Below are 21,003 nucleotides of genomic sequence, written 5' to 3'. Positions count from 1 at the left end.
AGAGAACTGCAACCGCCGCATCATCCTCCATCACGACAATGCGAGTTCTCACACCGCGCACTGAACAAAGGAGTTTTTAGAGCAAGAAAACATAGAATTATTAGTCCATCCGCCGTACAGCCTCGACCTAAGCCCTAATGATTTCTATACTTTCCCTTAAATAAAGAATAAATTGCGTGGTCAGAGATTTTCATCACCTGAAGAAGCTGTGGAAGCCTACAAAACGGCCATTTTGGAGACCCAAACTTCCGAATGCAATGGTTGCTTCAATGATTGGTTTCGTGTATGGAAAAATGTGTCAAATTTCGCGGAGAATACTTTAAAAAGCAATAAATACATTTTTAAATAGTAATGTTGTTTCACTTCCTTGATTCCCGAAATTTTCAGTGCCGCCCTCGTAGCAAATATAAATACTAAAAAAAGCAATAAAAACCCATCGGTGCCTTAAACCTTCTATTTAACATCGCAGTAGGTTTTAACAACGTCGAATTGTAATGTAATATTTGGCATTAAAGAAACTGAATCGTTAACGTAAACTTAGTAAGTATTCATGAAAACAGGCGAGTGTAACCCATCCCATCTCATTGGATCAAGTTTTGGTCGCACGAAAATAGCTGTTAGCCTTTAAAGTTTAAACAATTTAAATTTTCCGTAACCTTAATAGACCCAAATAAGGTTAAAATAATGTGAACCCTACATTGCCACTGCTTTACCTGGCTGATATGAGGGTTATCACCATTAAAATGGATTCTACTCGTATTTTAACACCTATGAATAAAACAAATTCCTATGTTGTCTTTATGTCAGCCGATTCGTTATTGTAAAACGCGTTATTTATACAGAAACAATACCATTTCAATGTAATCTCTTCCATTATTTTTGTTATTGTGATTTCACAGAAGTTCGTTTATTTTATTTTCCATCAGTTTTCGTTTTAACGTTCGGGCGGTATCAAAGCTAGTGTTAGACTGGGTACCGTCTTACTTTAACTTTGACAAACGTCAAAAATCTGTCAAACTCCATACAAAAAACATCACACAGTTACGGTTAAAGTTATGTGGTGCAACTGAGCCTAAAACTTTGTGGGGCCTTTGTTGTCTGTAATAGCTTGATAAGACTGACGGCTTAGTATTCCCCGAAAAATAAGAAGCGTCTTATCGGAAAATCAGGGTGTTTCAACCACAAAGGATTTTTGTCACCATTTGTGTAAAAGGTTGAATAACTCCTACCGAAATACTTACAATACTCACCTTTACAAAGAATATGTTAACACGCCTTGTTCTTTTATTGTAAAAACAGTCTTTCATCTGACTTATTCTCGTGTACCTGTAATAACACAAAGGCATAAAAACGATGTTATAACCTAATTAACCTTCAAATTAGCTCTTTATAGTAAACACTTAAGATTAATTTCATCAGTCATTAACGTTAATTCGATTATGAAATTATTCCATACGGTACGATTTATATTCAAGTTTTTTGCTCCCGTGTCCGATAGCGGCAATCCGATGTTTTTGGAGGAATTGTTTTCCTTAACGATATGTATGTACGGCGTATTAAAATAAATGAATGACACACCCGGAGGCAACTTATATGTTGTCAACACTAATACAATGACCCGCGTGCTCGGGGGAAATACGAAATTCATTTACTGTTTCTTCCATTTTGGTTTTGGCGAAAAAGCATAGTCTTTTGTAGAATTGACAAAATATATAAATACTGATGAGGTAACCTGACTTAGAGCTGAAGACACATGTCATGTTTTGAAGCAGTTTCGTGATCGTGACTTAATGTGGGCAAATATGTATATTAAACATGCGTTTTGGCGCAGGATAGCACACACGAATGCAACAGATGCTCACGCATCACATAAATGTTTTTAGCTGCAATTTCGTTGCTTTAAAAGTTTCGTCCGGGCTCGGTTAATGGACATATTTCAAATACTGGCACATTTATTTTGGTTCTTCACTTCATTCGCGAGTTCCAAATCGGTGACTGACGGTGTCGACGTCAAAAGTCTCGACCAGGTAGTTTTTATTTAACTGGCCCCGATTCTGGAATATTCACTATTTATAGTTGAAAACCGCAATCCATTTAGGTGTCAAGCAAAGTGAATCCACTTCGACCGAACGTAGGTGTCTCAAAATGTTATTTCAGAATCGAGGATCAAGCCTTCAGTAGATACAAAATGGTCCAACTAAACGATTTACAACGTCTTCATGCCTAATTTGACACATAAATCATGTTGCCAGTAAAGTATGTTTTATGAAAGAGATTTATTGTGTGGGTTACATGAGTGATTTACTGTAATTTGGGTTTTTGAATTACTAATACCCGAATATACACTCTATTCTATATAATAATATATTCAATGTTATATAACACTTAAATGTATTTCGTGTTTAACCTTTTCTAACTTTTTTCATGAGGGTCAAGAGTTATTTTTTATAAATTATACTTAGGAAGATTTAAAGTACGCAATGTTTTTATGACAATATTACAAACAAAAGAACGTTCCACTGTTAACTATTACTAAATACTTTTAGACTAGACAAACAAACTTATTTTGCTGATCTGCTTACAGGAAAATATAAAAACATCCTTCTTCCGAAATAAATACAATGAAGAAGCTTTTATACGGGCCGGGCTATAGGAGGTTCTAAAAACATGGAAATAGAACGTAGGTACAGAACCTACATAACGGCGCCGCGGCGGCACGAAGTTCGCTGGGACAGCTAGTAATTAATAAGTCGATAAACAGTTTTAATTCTTGTATTACGAAATAGGGTAAACCGTATAGCTATTGCCCACTTAAGAATTTCAAAAACATTGAGATGAAAAATTAAAGAAAGTATTTTAATTATCGACCATTTATGACTTTTTTCTTATAACTCCATAAACTGTTAAACAGAATATTAACAGTTTTTAGTTAAAACTTACGTAACTTAGAAAATATTGAAATAAATTTAAAATCCTCCAAAAAGTACAGTCATTGCCCATTACTTACACCAATTGCCCACATCACAGCACAGTAATTGCCCAGTATCTTGAAACAAAATAATCAATTTTAAAATGACAAAGTAGTCTTTAAATAAACATAACAAAACATTAAACTTAAATTCTAGTTGTACAGTCTTCAAAAATTTCAAAATAAATTGCGTTTGGCCTTATTAACTATATTATCAAATATTTCTTGAGCTGATGTTGATGAGTCAGAATTGGTAGAGACAGAATCATCTACTTCAAAACATAGATGACGCAAAAATTTGAATTTTACATGTATTTATTTTTTTATCTTCTTTGATATCAGTTCAAGTGGTTGCTCAGAATGTTCAATTAGCTGTTGGTTATTCTTCCCTAAAGTTGTATCTATTTCCTTACAATTAACATTTTCACTAATAGATTTAATGTAGGATTTTCAGTTTTTGTATTTGCGTTTGAATTTTTATCAATTTTTTCAAGCCAAACCATATTTTTCAGCAATTTATCTTGTAGATAAATTGTTGGATAGGTACATCTTGTACAGCTTTGATCGCTTTTTGCAAATGTTCTATGCTATATTGAACTTTTGGAGTCTTTGGCATACTGAAAATGAAACATTAAAAGTCATTTCAATATTTATGCCTGTAAATTGCAAAACAAATCTAGCAATGAGCAACTTAAACACTGCTACTGCATGGTGGCAACACTCTANNNNTCCTATTGTAAATTTTAAATCTACTGTTCATTGATCTCGGAGCCATCTACTTAGTAAATTCAAATCTAACTAGAGTGATTCAAAGTCAGCACCTGACAATATTATTCTTAAAGCGGGCAATCACTACCAGTGGGCAATCACTCTCTGGTTTACCCTACCAAGTATTTTAATGTCATTGTACTCGATAAACAGGTTAATATAATTTTAATAGCCTTTGTCCAATCAGTAACAAATGAATTAGTGCTAATGTACCGATAAAAATACCGCGTGCATAACGTCGCTGTTATTAAACATTGGTTGCGATTCGTGGCCAAGGGAGACGAGAGCAAGGTGACCCGGCACACGCATGCGTCCTGGCCGACAAACTTGTGTTTCGCCATGACCCTCCGCGTCTTTCCGGTTGGGGAACGCACTCCCCTAAATTTAGGGAAGCGCGACCTTGAATCTCACAAAACCGGCTCCCCTGCATCGGCTCTCGTTACACAATCGTTTAGCTATACTGACCTATATAACTAAACACATCCTCTTACCACGAACAGAATACAGGTTTCTTTATACTTGTAATCACTGCTCACATAACAACCACATTACACAAAAATGGCCGTGTCCTTGAAACAGCTAGACCGCGCGTAATTTATCAGTTGTCATTGTGGGTCAACAGCCGGAATGCTTCTAATAAACCAGACGCCGTCGAGCGATATTATTTGAAGGTCAGACCGAGATACTATCATCCTTATGTTTCTTTGATCTGTACAGATAAACTAGTAGACTAAAAATGTAGTCAACAACACATATGTGGACTATTTATTTATTATGAAGACTGACTGCACCTTGTAAGGTCAAAATGCACGGTCTATCACATTTCCTGCACAAGCACCATTCGCGTGAATCTACCCCGCCGCTAGAGAAAGATGATAGCACAGAGAGCTGGCACTCTACAAACAGTTCGATTGATTCCCGTCATGGTACCTCTCACGATGCGCAATCTAGATCTATTCCGATCAACCAACGTGGCTCTTACGCCCAAAGAAGTTTGCGAGGAACTTCGGGAAGTCCTTACGAATTTGCATCTAGTCCCCGTGACCGCTACCCAAATTTTGCGAGCTACTTTCGTGACGTCATGGACAGGGGCTCAACGTCATCGCACCAACCATATCACACACACTACCACGACAGCAGGCGGCGAAGCGAGGGTGAGCGATACCAGATCGGCGTCAATACATATCAGGCCCCACGCCATGACCACAGACATTTCGTATCTCCACTATACAATGATGCCATGGATGACATTCAAGAGAATGAGTATAGTAAATGCGAGCGATACGGAGAGATAAGTAACACAAAACTGAGTCACAAGAGTAAATTTGATAACAAAAGTTTTGCACAAAAACTAACTGAGAGTGTTAGCGGTACCAAAGATTCCCACCACCATTCCCATGAGAGACGAGGTTCGGGGTCAAGTAGTAGTGGCCATAAACATAAGCACCACTCAATTCAAGAACTGATCCGTACTTTTAGTAAAAAAGTTAATCATTGGCGACATGATTCTGGTGGTGAAAGCCGACGCGGATCCTGTGCTGTTCCGTCTACCAGCAGTGAAGATTCTCACAAAACTGACTCGGATGAATTTCGTTCTAGATCCAAGTCTTTGGATGCAGAGCATCTCCATAGAATCTACAAAAGACCGATACTTGAAGATGTCGGTACAACTTATCAAATTTTCGATGAAATTTTACGAGAAGGTAAATTTTACTAATTATTATATTTAGATCTGTATTAAATTTACAAAAGTGGTTTAAATAAACTCATCTTATGAATCGACTAAGTAACTATGCGATAAGAATAAAGTCTAATTTTTATCGTCCTTTTCCTGGAAAAAGTTGGCAATAACACAAACATGTACACGGTTATGTGTTGTTAATAATGTTGCCAATACATATTAAAATTCTCGTGAGTTCGTTCTTGGTGAACTGATGGCGCACGAAAGCAAATAGCATCCGCCATCTCATTTCCTCCATTGAGCTTTGTGTTTGTTTGATCACGACCGTCAATAGCTCAGTCAACACTTATCGTTTACGTGTTTATTCTCGTTTTATTTAACAATACACTTAATAATCTGTATTAAGTCTGAAGTCCAAGACCTCTAAAATTGCAATATGTAGTAAGTTCAATTAATTGATTATGTCATTTAAGCAGCTGTATTGTTGGCGTGGGTATATCTGTACGAAGTTTATTTAGGAACCAGAGCACGACATGTATTTGTGGCCGATCTTGAGGCGCGTTGCATCTACATGAGATTTAAATGCAGCTTTAATAGACTGTGTGTGTTGTTTTTGGTGTACTTACAAGCTTTTGAGGTTTTTAAACAGCGGTAGGTACCACGAAGCTGGGGCTCGTTATGAGCGGGAAAAAATTTCAATGACCCGCGAATTTGGGGCAAACATATCTTTACATTCCCCACAGTCACGAACTGTTCTATTAATTACGCGAACAGTTGCGTTGCAGTGTTCACGGCTACTAATACTAGAAGCATTAAATTTTTCAATCATTTTTATGTGCCACTCTACTTGAAAGTGCGCCAATCCAAGTTCATAAACTAATTACTTACTTTTAATTAAGAAACTTTTCCTTATTACAACTAATTGATTGGTTTGTGAACTTTATATTTTGTTAGTCGTGGCGCAATAAATCATACGCTTTTTATCTAATCTCTTTCATATAGCCCATTTAATAAGATTAAGATAAATTGCTCTCTTACACCATTACCACCGAACAGATGGCCAGAAATGTATCACCTGTTATCTACTAACTTATTAATATTGCACGCGTGATTGCATAAATCCATAACATATTCAACAGTGAATTTATAATGTTGACTCTCTAACAAAAGGTTTAGTGTTTTCAACAATTTGATTTACGTCAAAATGTAAGTATAGTTCCAAAATACTGGACTGTCCTGTCGATGACATTGACAGTGGGGCGCCACCGTCAATACCGGATCGCTAGTTCAGATTTTAGCCATGTTGGAAACCATATAGTTGAACGATGGTAGCGCCCCCCTGTCATTGAGTTTGGTGGGACAGTTCAGCGTGGGTCATCTATATTCGAAAATATTCTTTGCCCCAAAAAAAAAAACTGACTGACACCGACGAAACTTCGAGCAGTATAGTTCCAAAATACTGGACTGTCCTGTCGATGACATTGACAGTGGGGCGCCACCGTCAATACCGGATCGCTGGTTCAGATTTTTGCCATGTTGGAAACCATATAGTTTAACGATGGTAGCGCCCCCCTGTCATTGAGTTTGGCGGGACAGTTCAGCGTGGGTCATCTATAATATTGTATTTTCTTGAATTTTCGTCCGTTTTAGTACCCAATACTTACATGCATTTAGGTTGTCATGTACGGGACTATTCCTACCTCTCGTTCCCACCACTGCAACTCCTGTGCAGCCAGGATCTACAGCTTGACCGGCATAAAAACCCTACCAATGAAGGTCAAGTTTGTCCCTGGGGAAAGTTAAACTGTCATTGGACCCGCAACAAAATTAATTGAATTTATTTAATTAAAATAAGGCTGTCATGTAGTTACCACACAAATCACAATAGTTTACGCCTATTAAATTGGTCCAATTATGATGAACACGAGATCATCTGTCAGGTGTCAATTAGGCACTTGAACAGGCCAACTCAATTACTCCAGCCAGAATGTATTAGTTCGGTGTGGTCTGATTCGGTAACTCAAAGAAAATGCATCGGTTGGATTTTGTTTGTTTGTTTGTTTTGTTGAAATGAATGGGATAGAACGTGGGTTTACCTAATTGAGAAAAATCGTCTTAACGAATACTGTAAACAGCCTATTAGTCCCTAAACCAAGTACTAAATTCTCTAACAATAAAACACTTGCAAAGGACTCACTGAAAATGGTTCTATTCGTACTAACTAATCCAGAATTCTAGAATTAGATTTGGTATAACAGTAATCAGTAACAGTAGACTGCTGTAAATGTTTTACGATACCAAAAACGAACACGGTCAGGCACCTTTTGTGGACGCAAAATTGTCTGATGGACCCAGATGGACCTAATTTTTCCTAAAGCTCTCACTGTGTTTGTAACAGTTGCTGTATTCCAATATTTAAATATTTTAAACTTTGCACAAACCGAACTTAATACCTTAATTATCTGCCAGTTAACTTGTAGAGTTTCTTTAAGCATGTTCTTATTTAATTTGCCTTATTTTCTTGCAAGAAGACCCTGCAAAGTAAATAAAAAACCAGATAATTTTTTGCCTACATTTGAAAAACTTTTTAAAAAGATTATTTTCAAAGTTTCAAAAGAAGCATTTTAAATTAAAAACCTAAACAAAATAATTAAGATTTGTGCTAGTCGCACTTACATGTGCAATTTTTTTGAATTTTTTTGAACTAGCGAAAGAAGTCTAATGATGGCAGTCATACCTTCAATGCTAGTGTGACTGCGTGTAGTAATTAACTTAACCAGTGTTTTAATTGGATCCACCAGCTTGAGCATGACATTGAATAGTAAGTTTGGTTCGATCGGCTTAACAATTGGTGACGTCATGTAAAGGTAATGTTCACCTGTCGAATTTATTTAGACCACACAACGATGAGTAAGAATCTAATTACCCGTCACAGTAAAAATACTGTGTCAGAATTAGACTATTTTTTTATTTTATTACATAAGAGTAAGTAATGACAGTAATGACCAATGAAAAATAAGTCCGATTGGCTGATGAATCGATTGTATGTAATAGGAAGCTTTGAAAGTTTTTTTTTAGATATTATCTACATAAAATCTAGATTAAAACCGATACCTCAATCGTGTGACTGATTTGGTGCATGTCGATAAGATGTCGTTATGCAATTTATTTTCGATCGATTGTATCGATAATATTATCAAGATTCTTTGCTCACTTAACGTTACGCCTCTATTGGTTTTAAAAGTAAAACTAAGTTATTTGAATTGGTATTTATTTACGAAACTGCCATTATTGGACACATCGATCGCTCACAAACGTAACAAAATAATAAAACATAGAGCGTGGTTACTCATTAGGGTACATGAAGCAGTCATTTTTTTTTAATAGCACCTGTTCCAGTTGCATAAAATGCCCCAATGTGTAGCTGGATGTGCTGCAGTGGACTGTTCAAGTGGTAATTTAGTTGTGTAGCTACGAACTTCATTCACACACGCTCGCACGATACCTAGTCAAAGTTCAGTTCTGGCATACATTAACGAAAGTAAAACAGTTCATTTGCGTTCTATTGAACTCGAGAATATTGTGTTATAAGGCCATTGTTCACTGCAAAAACATTCTAATTAAAAAGAAAATTATGAAAAAATGCTCTGGTTGATAAGGCTACTTGCCTAGTAAAAACTTTAAGGTCTCTTATAAAAATGCTCAAACTCGATTCGATCGCAGTCAAAAATTCTGTCCTGTGTTTGGTTTAGTCTGAATATCGAAATGCGACCGATCGAATCCTTTAAGGCTTTTTAAAAAACGATGTTTTAGAAGGACCGCACATGGAATATTTTGTGACAACTGCATTGCAATATGAATGTTGGAATTTTGATAAATACTTTAATCTGTGTCAAATATTGAATTGAGTTTTCCTTCCTTCTTTCTGTAATACGGCTCTAAATCTTGACTCTATGTCCAGGGGTTGAATTCTCCCTACTCTTATTATTAATATTCGCTCCTTTATTAAACCATATTTTTATTTGCACAGGAGCACAGCTCAAACGCACGGCGTCGCAGGAGGCGGAGAAGCGGCGCTCGTCACTGGGCCACGTGCCCACCATCAGGCATCGGGCGTCGGACGCGTTCCTCGATCCCCACCATGCTGCCATGCTGTTCCGGGACTCCAGGGGGGTGAGTGTGTTGCTTCAACTCTTCTGGCAGGAGCACAGCTCGAGCGCACAGCGTCGCAGGAGTCGGAGAAGCGGCGCACGTCCCTGGGCCACGTGCCCACCATCAGGCATCGGGCGTCGGACGCGTTCCTCGATCCCCACCATGCTGCCATGCTGTTCCGGGACTCCAGGGGGGTGAGTGTGTTGCTTCAACTCTTCTGGCAGGAGCACAGCTCGAGCGCACAGCGTCGCAGGAGGCGGAGAAGCGGCGCTCGTCACTGGGCCACGTGCCCACCATCAGGCATCGGGCGTCGGACGCGTTCCTCGATCCCCACCATGCTGCCATGCTGTTCCGTGACTCCAGGGGGGTGAGTGTGTTGCTTCAACTCTTCTGGCAGGAGCACAGCTCGAGCGCACAGCGTCGCAGGAGGCGGAGAAGCGGCGCACGTCCCTGGGCCACGTGCCCACCATCAGGCATCGGGCGTCGGACGCGTTCCTCGATCCCCACCATGCTGCCATGCTGTTCCGGGACTCCAGGGGGGTGAGTGTGTTGCTTCAACTCTTCTGGCAGGAGCACAGCTCGAGCGCACAGCGTCGCAGGAGTCGGAGAAGCGGCGCACGTCCCTGGGCCACGTGCCCACCATCAGGCATCGGGCGTCGGACGCGTTCCTCGATCCCCACCATGCTGCCATGCTGTTCCGGGACTCCAGGGGGGTGAGTGTGTTGCTTCAACTCTTCTGGCAGGAGCACAGCTCGAGCGCACAGCGTCGCAGGAGGCGGAGAAGCGGCGCACGTCACTGGGCCACGTGCCCACCATCAGGCATCGGGCGTCGGACGCGTTCCTCGATCCCCACCATGCTGCCATGCTGTTCCGCGACTCCAGGGGGGTGAGTGTGTTGCTTCAACTCTTCTGGCAGGAGCACAGCTCGAGCGCACAGCGTCGCAGGAGTCGGAGAAGCGGCGCACGTCCCTGGGCCACGTGCCCACCATCAGGCATCGGGCGTTGGACGCGTTCCTCGATCCCCACCATGCTGCCATGCTGTTCTGGGACTCCAGGGGGGTGAGTGTGTTGCTTCAACTCTTCTGGCAGGAACACAGTTCGAGCGCACAGCGTCGCAAGGTAAAAAATCCAATATGTAAAGCAAACCGTATGCGAGTGGCAGAATGCCACTTATCACTCCGGAATAAATGTTATTCCGACACAAACGCTACATATTCAGCTCCATCATCAACAGCCCTTTACAGTCCACTGCTGGACTATGAGCCTCCTCCACTATAGTGGAGGGTTTTGCCATAATCTCCACGCTTGGCAGGCGGGTTGGAGATCGCAGTTTAAAAGATTGATGTTTTTCAGAGAGCGCTGCTGCCCATTCTCTGTTTGATGTGTAGTCCCTAAGTCGCCTCTTACGACACCCGCGGGAAGAGTAGGGGTTGGTGACAAATGTATTCTACTCTGCCGTCACCACACGGCTTGTTAAGGCGACCGCTGCCGCGGAATTCTTAATAGCGATACTAAATGTCGACGAAAGTGGCGACCCAATTGTTGTCTGTATCCATCTCAAAAGTTAGTATATCATTTGGCAGGACCGCTGATAAACTGAACGGATGAAGACTACAAGGAACTTACTTCGTTAAGCCTTTTCCTTCAGTGATTAAATCTTTTCATCTCAGGACTGGATCCTTAGAATCCAAGCTTTTGACTGGTTTAATATTGCAGGCTGCACATTTTTCCCATTAATATATTGTTGGCTTGATAGTTAGTTAGTATGGTTTCGCACGGGATACAATCATCCTGTATCAATAGCAACCTCACCTGTCCGGAAAGCGTGCCGACCAATATTTGACGTAGATACGTTCTATTTGTTACATCAAAGTAAAATGCCCTGTTTACTATCATTTATTCGCTTTGTGAACGAGCTTAGACCAAGCTTAGGAGAACGTGTACGATCTCAAAGGTAGAGGATTTCAAAACCCATGCAAGGATTATTTATTTACGATATACACGTAGAAGTTTTGTATTTAATTTATTCCCGTGCAATGCCTTTTATTTATTTACACAGATCCCGGCCAGGATTCTTCGTAAATAAACGAATTATTTCTTTACCACAAACGGTGAGCAGAAACCAAAGCTAAGGTAAACAGTCCACGCCAGCGATTTGTAAATAAAGTACCTGTGATAGATATAAATGAATTGAAACGGGCTAATCTGTCCGGTTAAACTCATTAATATTTCACGTTGAATCGTCATTAGGGAAAAGTAAATCATAAATATTATTATACCTGCGTGAAAGAAACTTATTACAGTTAAAATTTAGTACTATCGTGTAAAATTATCCAAGCACGTGTTGTTTCGAAGTAAAATAAAGACAGATTGCTTACCTACGTAATTTATTTTTTAGAAACAAAACAGCTAAATTAACTTTTTGTTGACCTTTTATTAACTACCAAACCTTCGGTCGGTCGTTGCTCACTCAATTATTCTGCTATGTCATTTACAGTAAGTACTGAAATTTTAAATGCAGTGTTTTATCACTAAGGTTCAGTTTCTTGATCCGTAGTTAAAAATAACCAACTGAACAATTAAAATTCTAAATCACGTAGGAGAGAGCAACGCGTAAACCGATAGCGCCGCGCTCTCCCTGGAATTAAAAATGCCCAAATTAAAAAAAAAAAAACTGTGTTATCCCAAATTTAATATTACAAGTGGTTAAATGACAAGAAATGCGTTTTTTGAACGATTGTTAGCTTAACTTTTAGTAAAATATTTAATTAACCATTAGTTTTACATTTTGTTAATATTTGACCATTACATTGGTAACAAAATTTGAGCAATTGGTTATTTTAACCACTGATCAAAAAACTGCTTCTTATCATTTATCCACGCGAGTGGTTTTTCTTTATAACAAAAATGTATAGCGCATTATTGTTTACCGTTCAGAACAAAAGTGGCCTGTGTGTGACACTCTGGAAATGTGTATTTTCTTACCAGAGGAATCTTTTATTGAGACTAACTACGAGTAGTTACAAGATAATTCCTTACAAATATGTCCACAAAGAATCTTGTTACGTTGTATAATTACTTAGCGAATGTATTGAGTTACAGGTTTTGATTTTACCGTTATTTGGGTAGAAACAGGAAAAATCATTAATATAAATTCGCGTGCGCCTAAACAAACCTATCAATTTTATTGCCGATCTAAGGTCATCTTTGTTCTTTGTACTACACTCGTGTATAAATAGGCACTGTCGGATTTTTGATAACAGCACATTCATAAATTTATTGATGATAAAAATATTTTAAAATATACCTTGCTGTTGCTAACTCGATCGCCTTAATTGAGCAAACTTATATCATCAATGGATCTAAAATTAGCATTAAGGGATCAAAAGAAGGACTCGACGACGCGCGCGCAGTCTGCCGTGAAACGAACGAGTTATTTTGGTTCGATTTTCGCGTAGACAACTTTGCCAGAAACGGCGTGTAACACGAATTGGGCGTTAATCATCTTGGCAGAATAATTAACTTAAACCCAATTAAGTAGTTTGTAATTACCAGTATCTATAATATTCAATGTGCTAACCTTATCTGTGTGGTGCCAGAATGGCTAAGCAAATTACCATGTGTAAGGGAACGATTAGTTCTATATTACAGGGGCGTATAAGCCTAAATCTGTGAAAATAAATCGCTGACCGTAATCTTTCAAAATTGCTGTCCCTCACTCCGAAAAAACTTGAAATGGAAATATTAACCTTAAAAAAGTTTAAAGAGAGAAAGTTATTTCACAAAAAACGTAATATTTTTTGTAATACATCATGTTTTATTAATTAACAGATACTCTGGTTTATTTTTGCTCGTACGCCGAAAATTATTTTAAGTGAAAACGGAAATCAGACAGATGTTGTTGGTATCTATCTAAATCTAAATATATAAAAGGAGATATATGTATAAAAGGAGAAACTGACTGACTGACTGACAGATCAACGCACAGCCTAAAAGGCTATACGTAGGCACTTGAAATTTGGAATGGACGTAGTTTAGGTACCGTAGAGGTGCACTAAGAAAGGAATTCCCGAAATTCCCACGGGAACGGGAATTAGCGGAAAAATCCTTTTGTATGAACAATCTAAACCGCTTAAGTTAGATGCTTGAAATTTGGTGTGCAGGTACCTACCTTAGTAAATTTAAAGCTTAGGTACAACAGGATATCGTAAAATTCCCACGGCAACGGGAGTTAGCGGGAAAAAACATATGTATGAAAAAATCTAAACTGTGTAAGATTGACGCTTGAAATTTGGCATGCAGGTACCCTAATAAACTTAAAGCTTAGTTACAACAGGATATTGCAAAATTCCTACGGGAACGGGAGTTAACCGCTGAAGATAGATGAAGGGGGTAAAACGGGATCCACGCGTACGAAGTCGCGGGCGGCCGCTAGCTATCATCTATCTATCTATATAAATAAAAATGAATTGATGTTCGTTACTCTGATTATAACTCGAGAACGACTGGGCCGATTGAGCTGATTTTGGTTTTAAAATGTTTGTCGTAGTCCAGGTCTAAACGTAAAGAGTAAATACGCGCGCAATATTGTTTTTCTGTGACAGACAAAATTCCACGCGGGCGAAGCCGCGGGCGGAAAGCTAGTAAATTGATAAATTGCATTCGGGCATAAGCCGATTGAATTGTACCTACCTGTATGAATAAGGGTCAATCAAATATTGTAATATTTGCCACTGAAAAGGGTTTTAATGTTTAAATTTTTTAGGCTTAAATGTTTACGTGCATCTTATATCATCATTGTAAGGTTCATCTTTTCTTTGTGATGAGATGTTTTTAAATTAATGAATATTTTGACACTGGCTATAAGAAATGGTTATTTTTTGTCGATATCCTAATGTCATTTGTTTGTTGCAGTTACCGGTTGCGGACCCGTTCCTGGAAAAAGTCAGCCTCTCCGATTTGGGTAAGTGAGAAAACGTTTATTTCTTGAACTAGTTGAAGTGTGGAATAGTTTGGTAGATTTTCTAACAAATGAAGTGTTCCATAATCGATAATTGAATCTACTCTATTACCAACTTATAATCGACTCCACTTGATCCTAAGTTTAGTCAAGTGTACGCCGATAAGTATTCACTTCGTTTGGTCTGATTATGAAATAGAAATCTGTATTTCGTATTTCGCACGCACAATTTATTATTGAAATCCATTCGTTTGACAAATTTTCTATTACCATTTTACTCATTTTGAACAGAAAAAGTAAAAAAGACTTTTTTTGAATTGCGCGTCGTCATTTACTTGAAAAAAGAAGTACTTACTAACATAAAAATATTCATTGATAGTGGTTCGATATAATGCTTGTTTAGCTACCTACTACCACAGATAATATAATACTAGCTACTACCGTATTGATCTGTGAGCTCACAAGTCGTAATTTTCAAAGTAAATTGTAAACATGCACCTATGGCGTGTCAGTAAACATTTTTGTTTACAAAATTCTGAATGTTTATCTTGGCTATAGTATAAACTGATCATTTTGATCGCATAAAGTTTATGGGTTCCATGATTGTGATAATGCCCATTTTTACCGCCGGCCGTAAGATAAGTCATGGCCCAGTCGCCAGTCGCCCGGGCGCTCCTTTGTGTGACGGATATAAACACTTATTATGATCAAACATCACGATTTACGTGTTCTGTGACGAAACAAACATGCGCTTTATAAGGTACAGAAAGGCATTTTCTATAGAAAACGGTAAGAAAGCTTTTCTTTTGTAGGTATAATAGTGTAATAGATTAAAACGTGATCTCAACGTCGCTCGGTTGTTTTTCGCACAATACAGTGTTTCGCTCTTAATTAAGGACGTGTTGAAGCTGTGGACGGAACACCAATGGGCCTAATTTTGGGAGATTCACTATCTCTAGAAAAGGTATATTTCTTTTTCTCTTAATGGAAAAAGGTAGATTACTTCAGTCAAATTAAAACGATTTATAGATAGATCTTTTAATGAAGAATTTTCGTCTAACCCAGCATTTTAAATCTAACAAGTCCGAACCTGAACCCATTTTAATTATGCATTCAAAATTAGTGGCTTTGTCCAATCTAAATTCTTAATTGGAAAAATAGACGGATTGAGTTTTATTGGAAAGATATTAAACAATCCTGATGCTGGATTAAATGAGTAAAAAAGATCTTTAATTTGTATCGGATTTGAAGATGATCCTTCGGCTTGGCTTACAAGATGTCGTCTGCTTTAATCCTTTAACGAAACACCAGCACAGTTTGTTAGAGTACTTAAGTTTTTAATTATATTAGTTGCATCTCAGGTATGCAGGTTGAACTCGAAACGAAAATTCTATAGAAAACAAGATAATATTAAAGTGAATTCCGTGTTGGAACCAAAGTCACACAATGAACTCGTGCTGACGTAGACTGCCGTACATAAAATATTTAATTTAAACTATTAAGTACTCCGGGAAAACGGAAGGATTTTGCAGCAGTCTAAACTTCTTACTTTATGAATGCGGAAACAAATGCTGACAGAAAATTATATTATACTGTCTAAATGCTTTGTAATTTAATTAGATTTTTGTGATCAAATGAAACGGTTTTTGATACAATGCCAGTCAAATATTTCCAGTATTTAGGACAGCTTGTCATAGGAAGGCAGTCCATTAGTACAGAACGTTTTTCCTCTTCGCTCAGTCGGAGTGCGTTGGGACGGTCTAACTGCTGTCATTAAATGCCCGCGCCGGAATTGTTTACTAGCTGCACTTTTATAAAGAAATAACAACTCTCTATTCTTAGGTACTGTTTTTATTAGGCATATTCATGGAATACCACAAACGTTATTCGACGTTTAAAGCCTATAAGCCGTAATAGCATAGCGACGGAATATTTCAATGGTTTGAAATATTTATCCGTCCAAAGAATTTATTTTCTGTTTTTAGATGCATACCTATTTCATCTACCGATCGCCATTAAAAACATGATAGCTTAACTTTTATTTCAATAAAAGTTAAATAATTACGTTAACGTCAAATATCTCGCTTTTCAATTATTATTGGCGAGGAATTAGAAATGTTATGTCTAACTGCGATTTAGCTCCAGCTTAAGGCCTAAGCTACCATTATACAGCAATTACAAGTTATGTTCGGCGGAGATCTGCAACTTGGTCGTTCTAACAACCACGCCAGAAAGTTGGATGTACCTAGCACGGGGAAATTAAACCCACTTAGACACCCCGCAGAATACAGAATTATGGTCGGCCTATATTTTGGTCGGGTTGTTAATTGTATGAACGAACACGTCTAAAAGTGTTATGTGCGTAACTGCGTACATTATGCCGATTTGGTATCGGCCGGTTCCTCTTTCTTAGCCTAGGCGCAGACCACCGACTTAGTTGGCTGATAGTTGGATCGGGCTGTTAATCGATTGGAAATGTATGAAAGTGCGCACATTACACCGATTTGGTATCGGCCGATTCTTCATGCAAATAAAAATCGGGCCAAACTCGATCGGCCAACTAAAAGTCGGTGGTCTGCGCCCTGGCTGTAAAAGCCTGTCTAAATTGGAAGCCGACCAAACAATCGGCCGACTAAAAGTCTTTAGTCTGCGGGGAGTCTTAGTGGAACCTTAATATAACCTGAAGTAGTTATGAGGGTGTGCCTGTCGGTTACACTCGCTCGTTATCCTGGTTTGAATCTTGGGTGTTGCTCTGTGTTATATGCATCTTGAAGTTTGACTGAAGTTAGGTTTGGTTGGAGCATATTTTATGGTCATGTATATTATCAGATAAGTTTAGAGTTTTATTGAAGTTCCTTAGAATATTTCGACTAAAAATCTAAAGCTAACAAGTGCTTCAGAGATATTCTGCGATTTTAGAGAAGAAAACAGCGAAAAATGACTCCTGCATTTTGACGGTATGCCATTAAAACTAACCGTCGTACTTAGGATTGTAGAAATAGTCTTATGTAGTCGATTTCTGAAACAGTGTTTATATTGAATTTAAACAAACGTTTTTTTAGATCAGTTTAATAGGATTTTGACGTAGGTACTACGTTGCAAAGTTTTGATGCGATTAACTGATTGTGTGAAGTAAGACCTACATATTGTCTTAGTGCATTTGTGATCAATAGTTATTAAAATTTAGAGTTGCTACTTAAACTAAATTATACATAACTTGAAAAAAATCTTTGAACGAACGTTTGTGTATCAATATCGAACATCTCCGAGAGAGCAGTCGTACGTGCGAGCCAGTGCATCGCACACACAGCACTCATTTTCTTATTGAACTAATTTGTCAAACCCGAGGAACCTTTGTGCGGTTTATTAGAACACAATCACAGGACATTGCATTATACTCGTACCAAAGCGGTGCAGTGAGTAGTGATGCAAGGTGATTTCAATGTCGATTTATCGACATTACAGTCATAGTACCGTAAAACGATTATGATAAATATAAGACTTACTTTTTAATAACTTTTTATTGTACTTCTAGTAATGATATTATGTATTTTATTTAGTTAATAATGACAATTTCGGAGTTAAAATGTATTTTGGCATTTCACTGATTTGAAACCAACAATGTCAATATAGCATTTGCAGTCGTTTTACTATATTCATGACTAATATTTGTTAATCTTGCTATCAGGTACACTTTTCCTTATTGGATAAAGCAGTAGATTAAAATTAAACTGCACGTATTAATTTATGGTCGTGTTATGTGTAAGCCGGTGCATCTGATATTCCACTCGTATAATTTTCTCATTGAATTTATTGGTAGGTATAGCGAGTACAAGGAAACTGTGCTTTATTAGATCACAATAACTCAATTTATTCAACCTGAGTGTAGGGATGGAAGGTGATTTTAATGTCGATAAAAATATTGACACATAAGTACTGAATATTATCCAACATTTTCATATAAGAAATATATTTTCTAAATCTAATAGACAGTCAGCACAGTTTGAGAAAAATCGTGGCGGTTAAAATTGTACATAATATGTTGCTGAGGTAAAACGTACTGAAATATGATTGCTACTACCACCACGTCATAAAAATACATGTTAAATGTTTGAAAATGTTTTCAACTGTTTTGTAGATTTATCGAAATAAGTAGTTATAGATTGAGCAACAAATGTCCTTGCAGCCCTAACCGACTTTTTATGCCCACATTAGAATTGCAAAGAGTGCTGAAAGACACGTAAACAAGTTATACCTACTTTTATACAATATCCCATTGAATCTTTTAAGCTTATGCTTAACTTAGGTATACAAATAAATAGTATATAAAACCTCTTCAAGGTTTTATCTAACCGTGAGTTAAAAGTTATTTCGTTTACGAATGCATAAGTACTAGTAAAATATCTGTTGTTGAGATCTTCGGTAGCGGTTGGTCGTTGGTTTTCGAATGGAGGATTAAATCCCGGGATCCCGGTCGTTTCCAATCCTGAAAACATCCAGATTAAATTTTACGAATATCTGCATCCATGAAATACGAAAAAAAAGTATTCGGTTTATTTTATTGTAACTTTGGAGTGGAATATTCTTCTGACTTTTTACCAGGCTTATAGCAATAGTTACAGTACAGTTATTTAAAGTTACAGTACAGTTATTTAAAATTAGTTATATGATATTGACATGTTAATTTTAAGTCCTAATCTATAGATTAGATTTTGTTTTGATCCTATGGAGCTAATATTAGATACTTACTATAAGTGCTTGCAGAACTTGTTAGTTTGTATGATAAATTTACGAGTAAATTGAATTTATAATCGCGTGTGCAGGTAAATAAACAAGGAAGTGGTTCGTTTGATATTTAATATGGTTTGTTCATATTTAGTATACATACAGAGTGTGCAATAAAACGATATAGTCCTTCGAAATATGTATGCAGTGAAGATTTAACTTTAACGCGGATTTTAATAAAGTAAAAAAGCAGACAAGCTGATTCGTATGTGAAGCTGGAATATAGGTATGTATTCATGCGACTACGCCGCTCCCATATTAAACGTGCCGTATACCAGGAGACGCATTTGAAGCATTTGAATTCCAAATCTGGTACGGAATCGCACAATTCAAATTAGAATACTTGAAACGCAATATTTGCTATTTTGCTACGGCAATTTCCTTACTTTAACCGTAAATATCACTCTCCGGTGTATTTTGTATGGAGTTTGACAGACTTGACGTTTGATATAGTTTCAGTATTATGGTGCATCCCAGCCTTAATGTTGGTGATTTTAGAATCCCTTCACACCATTGACGATGTCTGAAGGTCTGCTTTTATAAAGAGTTTAATACGAGGGCTGCACTAAAAGTATCGGGAATGGAATATTTCCACTGTTCCAGTCATATTAAAATCTATTTAATTGCAAACTCCAGGGTTTTAAAAATCGTATACCATTTATTTATTTAAAAAAAGATTCTCGGTCGTATCACAAGGTCTTGTCAAACTTGTTTAGTCGTTGAGAAAATGGAATTGAGTCGAGAAAATTCAAGAGCGATGATTTATTATGACTTTTGAAGTGGTTTAACACAAAAACAGTGTGTTGACCGGATGATTTCTGCATTTGGTAATGAAGCCCCATCCAAAACCACAATTTATCGCTGGTTTCCTGAATTTCAACGTGGACGTGTCAAGCTCAGTGATGATCCCCGTCAAGGTCGTCCAAAAACTGCAGTCACCTAAGAAAACGTTGATGCTGTGCGTAAGCTGATTGAAGAAGATCGACATGTGATATACCGCGAAATTCAGGCAACTTTAGACATTGGCATGAGTCAAATACAAATAATCTTGCATGAACAATTAGGTGTAAAAAAGTTGTTTTCCCGATGGATACCGCATTCGCTCTGTGAAGAGCAAAAAGCGGCTCGCGTTACTTGGTGCGTCAGAACTCTCGGGAGATTACATGCAGGATCCTCAAATGCTGTATACAACATCGTATCAGGTGACGAATCATGGATATACGCGTACGAACCCGAAACAAAAAACCAGTCACGAGTTTGGGTGTTCGAAAATGAATTAAAGCCAACAAAAATTGTTCGTTCACGGAGTGTTGCAAAAAAAATGGTGGCCACGTTTGTCTCCAAAACCGGCCATGTTGCGACTATTCCTCTTGGGGGACAAAGAACGGTTAATGCAGATTAGTATGCTAGCATTTGTTTGCCACAGGTCGTTTCTGAACTCCGTAAAGAGAACTGCAACCGCCGCATCATCCTCCATCACGACAATGCGAGTTCTCACACCGCGCACTGAACAAAAGAGTTTTTAGAGCAAGAAAACATAGAATTATTAGTCCATCCGCCGTACAGCCCCGACCTAAGCCCTAATGATTTCTATACTTTCCCTAAAATAAAGAATAAATTGCGTGGTCAGAGATTTTCATCACCTGAAGAAGCTGTGGAAGCCTACAAAACGGCCATTTTGGAGACCCA

At 38.0% G+C, this 21,003-nt stretch overlaps 1 protein-coding gene across 7 annotated transcripts in view; it reads left to right on the top strand.

The window, feature by feature from the left end:
* Positions 1-21,003, top strand: part of Snf4agamma (SNF4/AMP-activated protein kinase gamma subunit) — a 100,647-nt gene that overhangs the window by 50,065 nt on the left and 29,579 nt on the right. For all 7 annotated transcript variants that reach the window (XR_003657004.1, XR_003656998.1, XR_003657001.1 and 4 more), the window contains exons 9-10: positions 9,448-9,590; positions 14,484-14,532. Coding sequence is in view for 1 of the 7 variants with exons in the window: in XM_028322832.1 (XP_028178633.1) it covers positions 9,448-9,590; positions 14,484-14,532 (192 nt within the window). In the remaining 6 variants the exon portion in view is untranslated. The remainder of the gene's footprint in view (positions 1-9,447; positions 9,591-14,483; positions 14,533-21,003) is intronic.

The sequence above is a fragment of the Ostrinia furnacalis genome, unplaced genomic scaffold (assembly GCF_004193835.3).
Source record: "Ostrinia furnacalis isolate ACB-3 unplaced genomic scaffold, ASM419383v2 OfSCF0069, whole genome shotgun sequence".
Lineage (NCBI taxonomy): Eukaryota > Metazoa > Arthropoda > Insecta > Lepidoptera > Crambidae > Ostrinia > Ostrinia furnacalis.
Note: the sequence above shows the minus strand (reverse complement) of the source record. Positions and strands in the feature narration are given on the sequence as shown.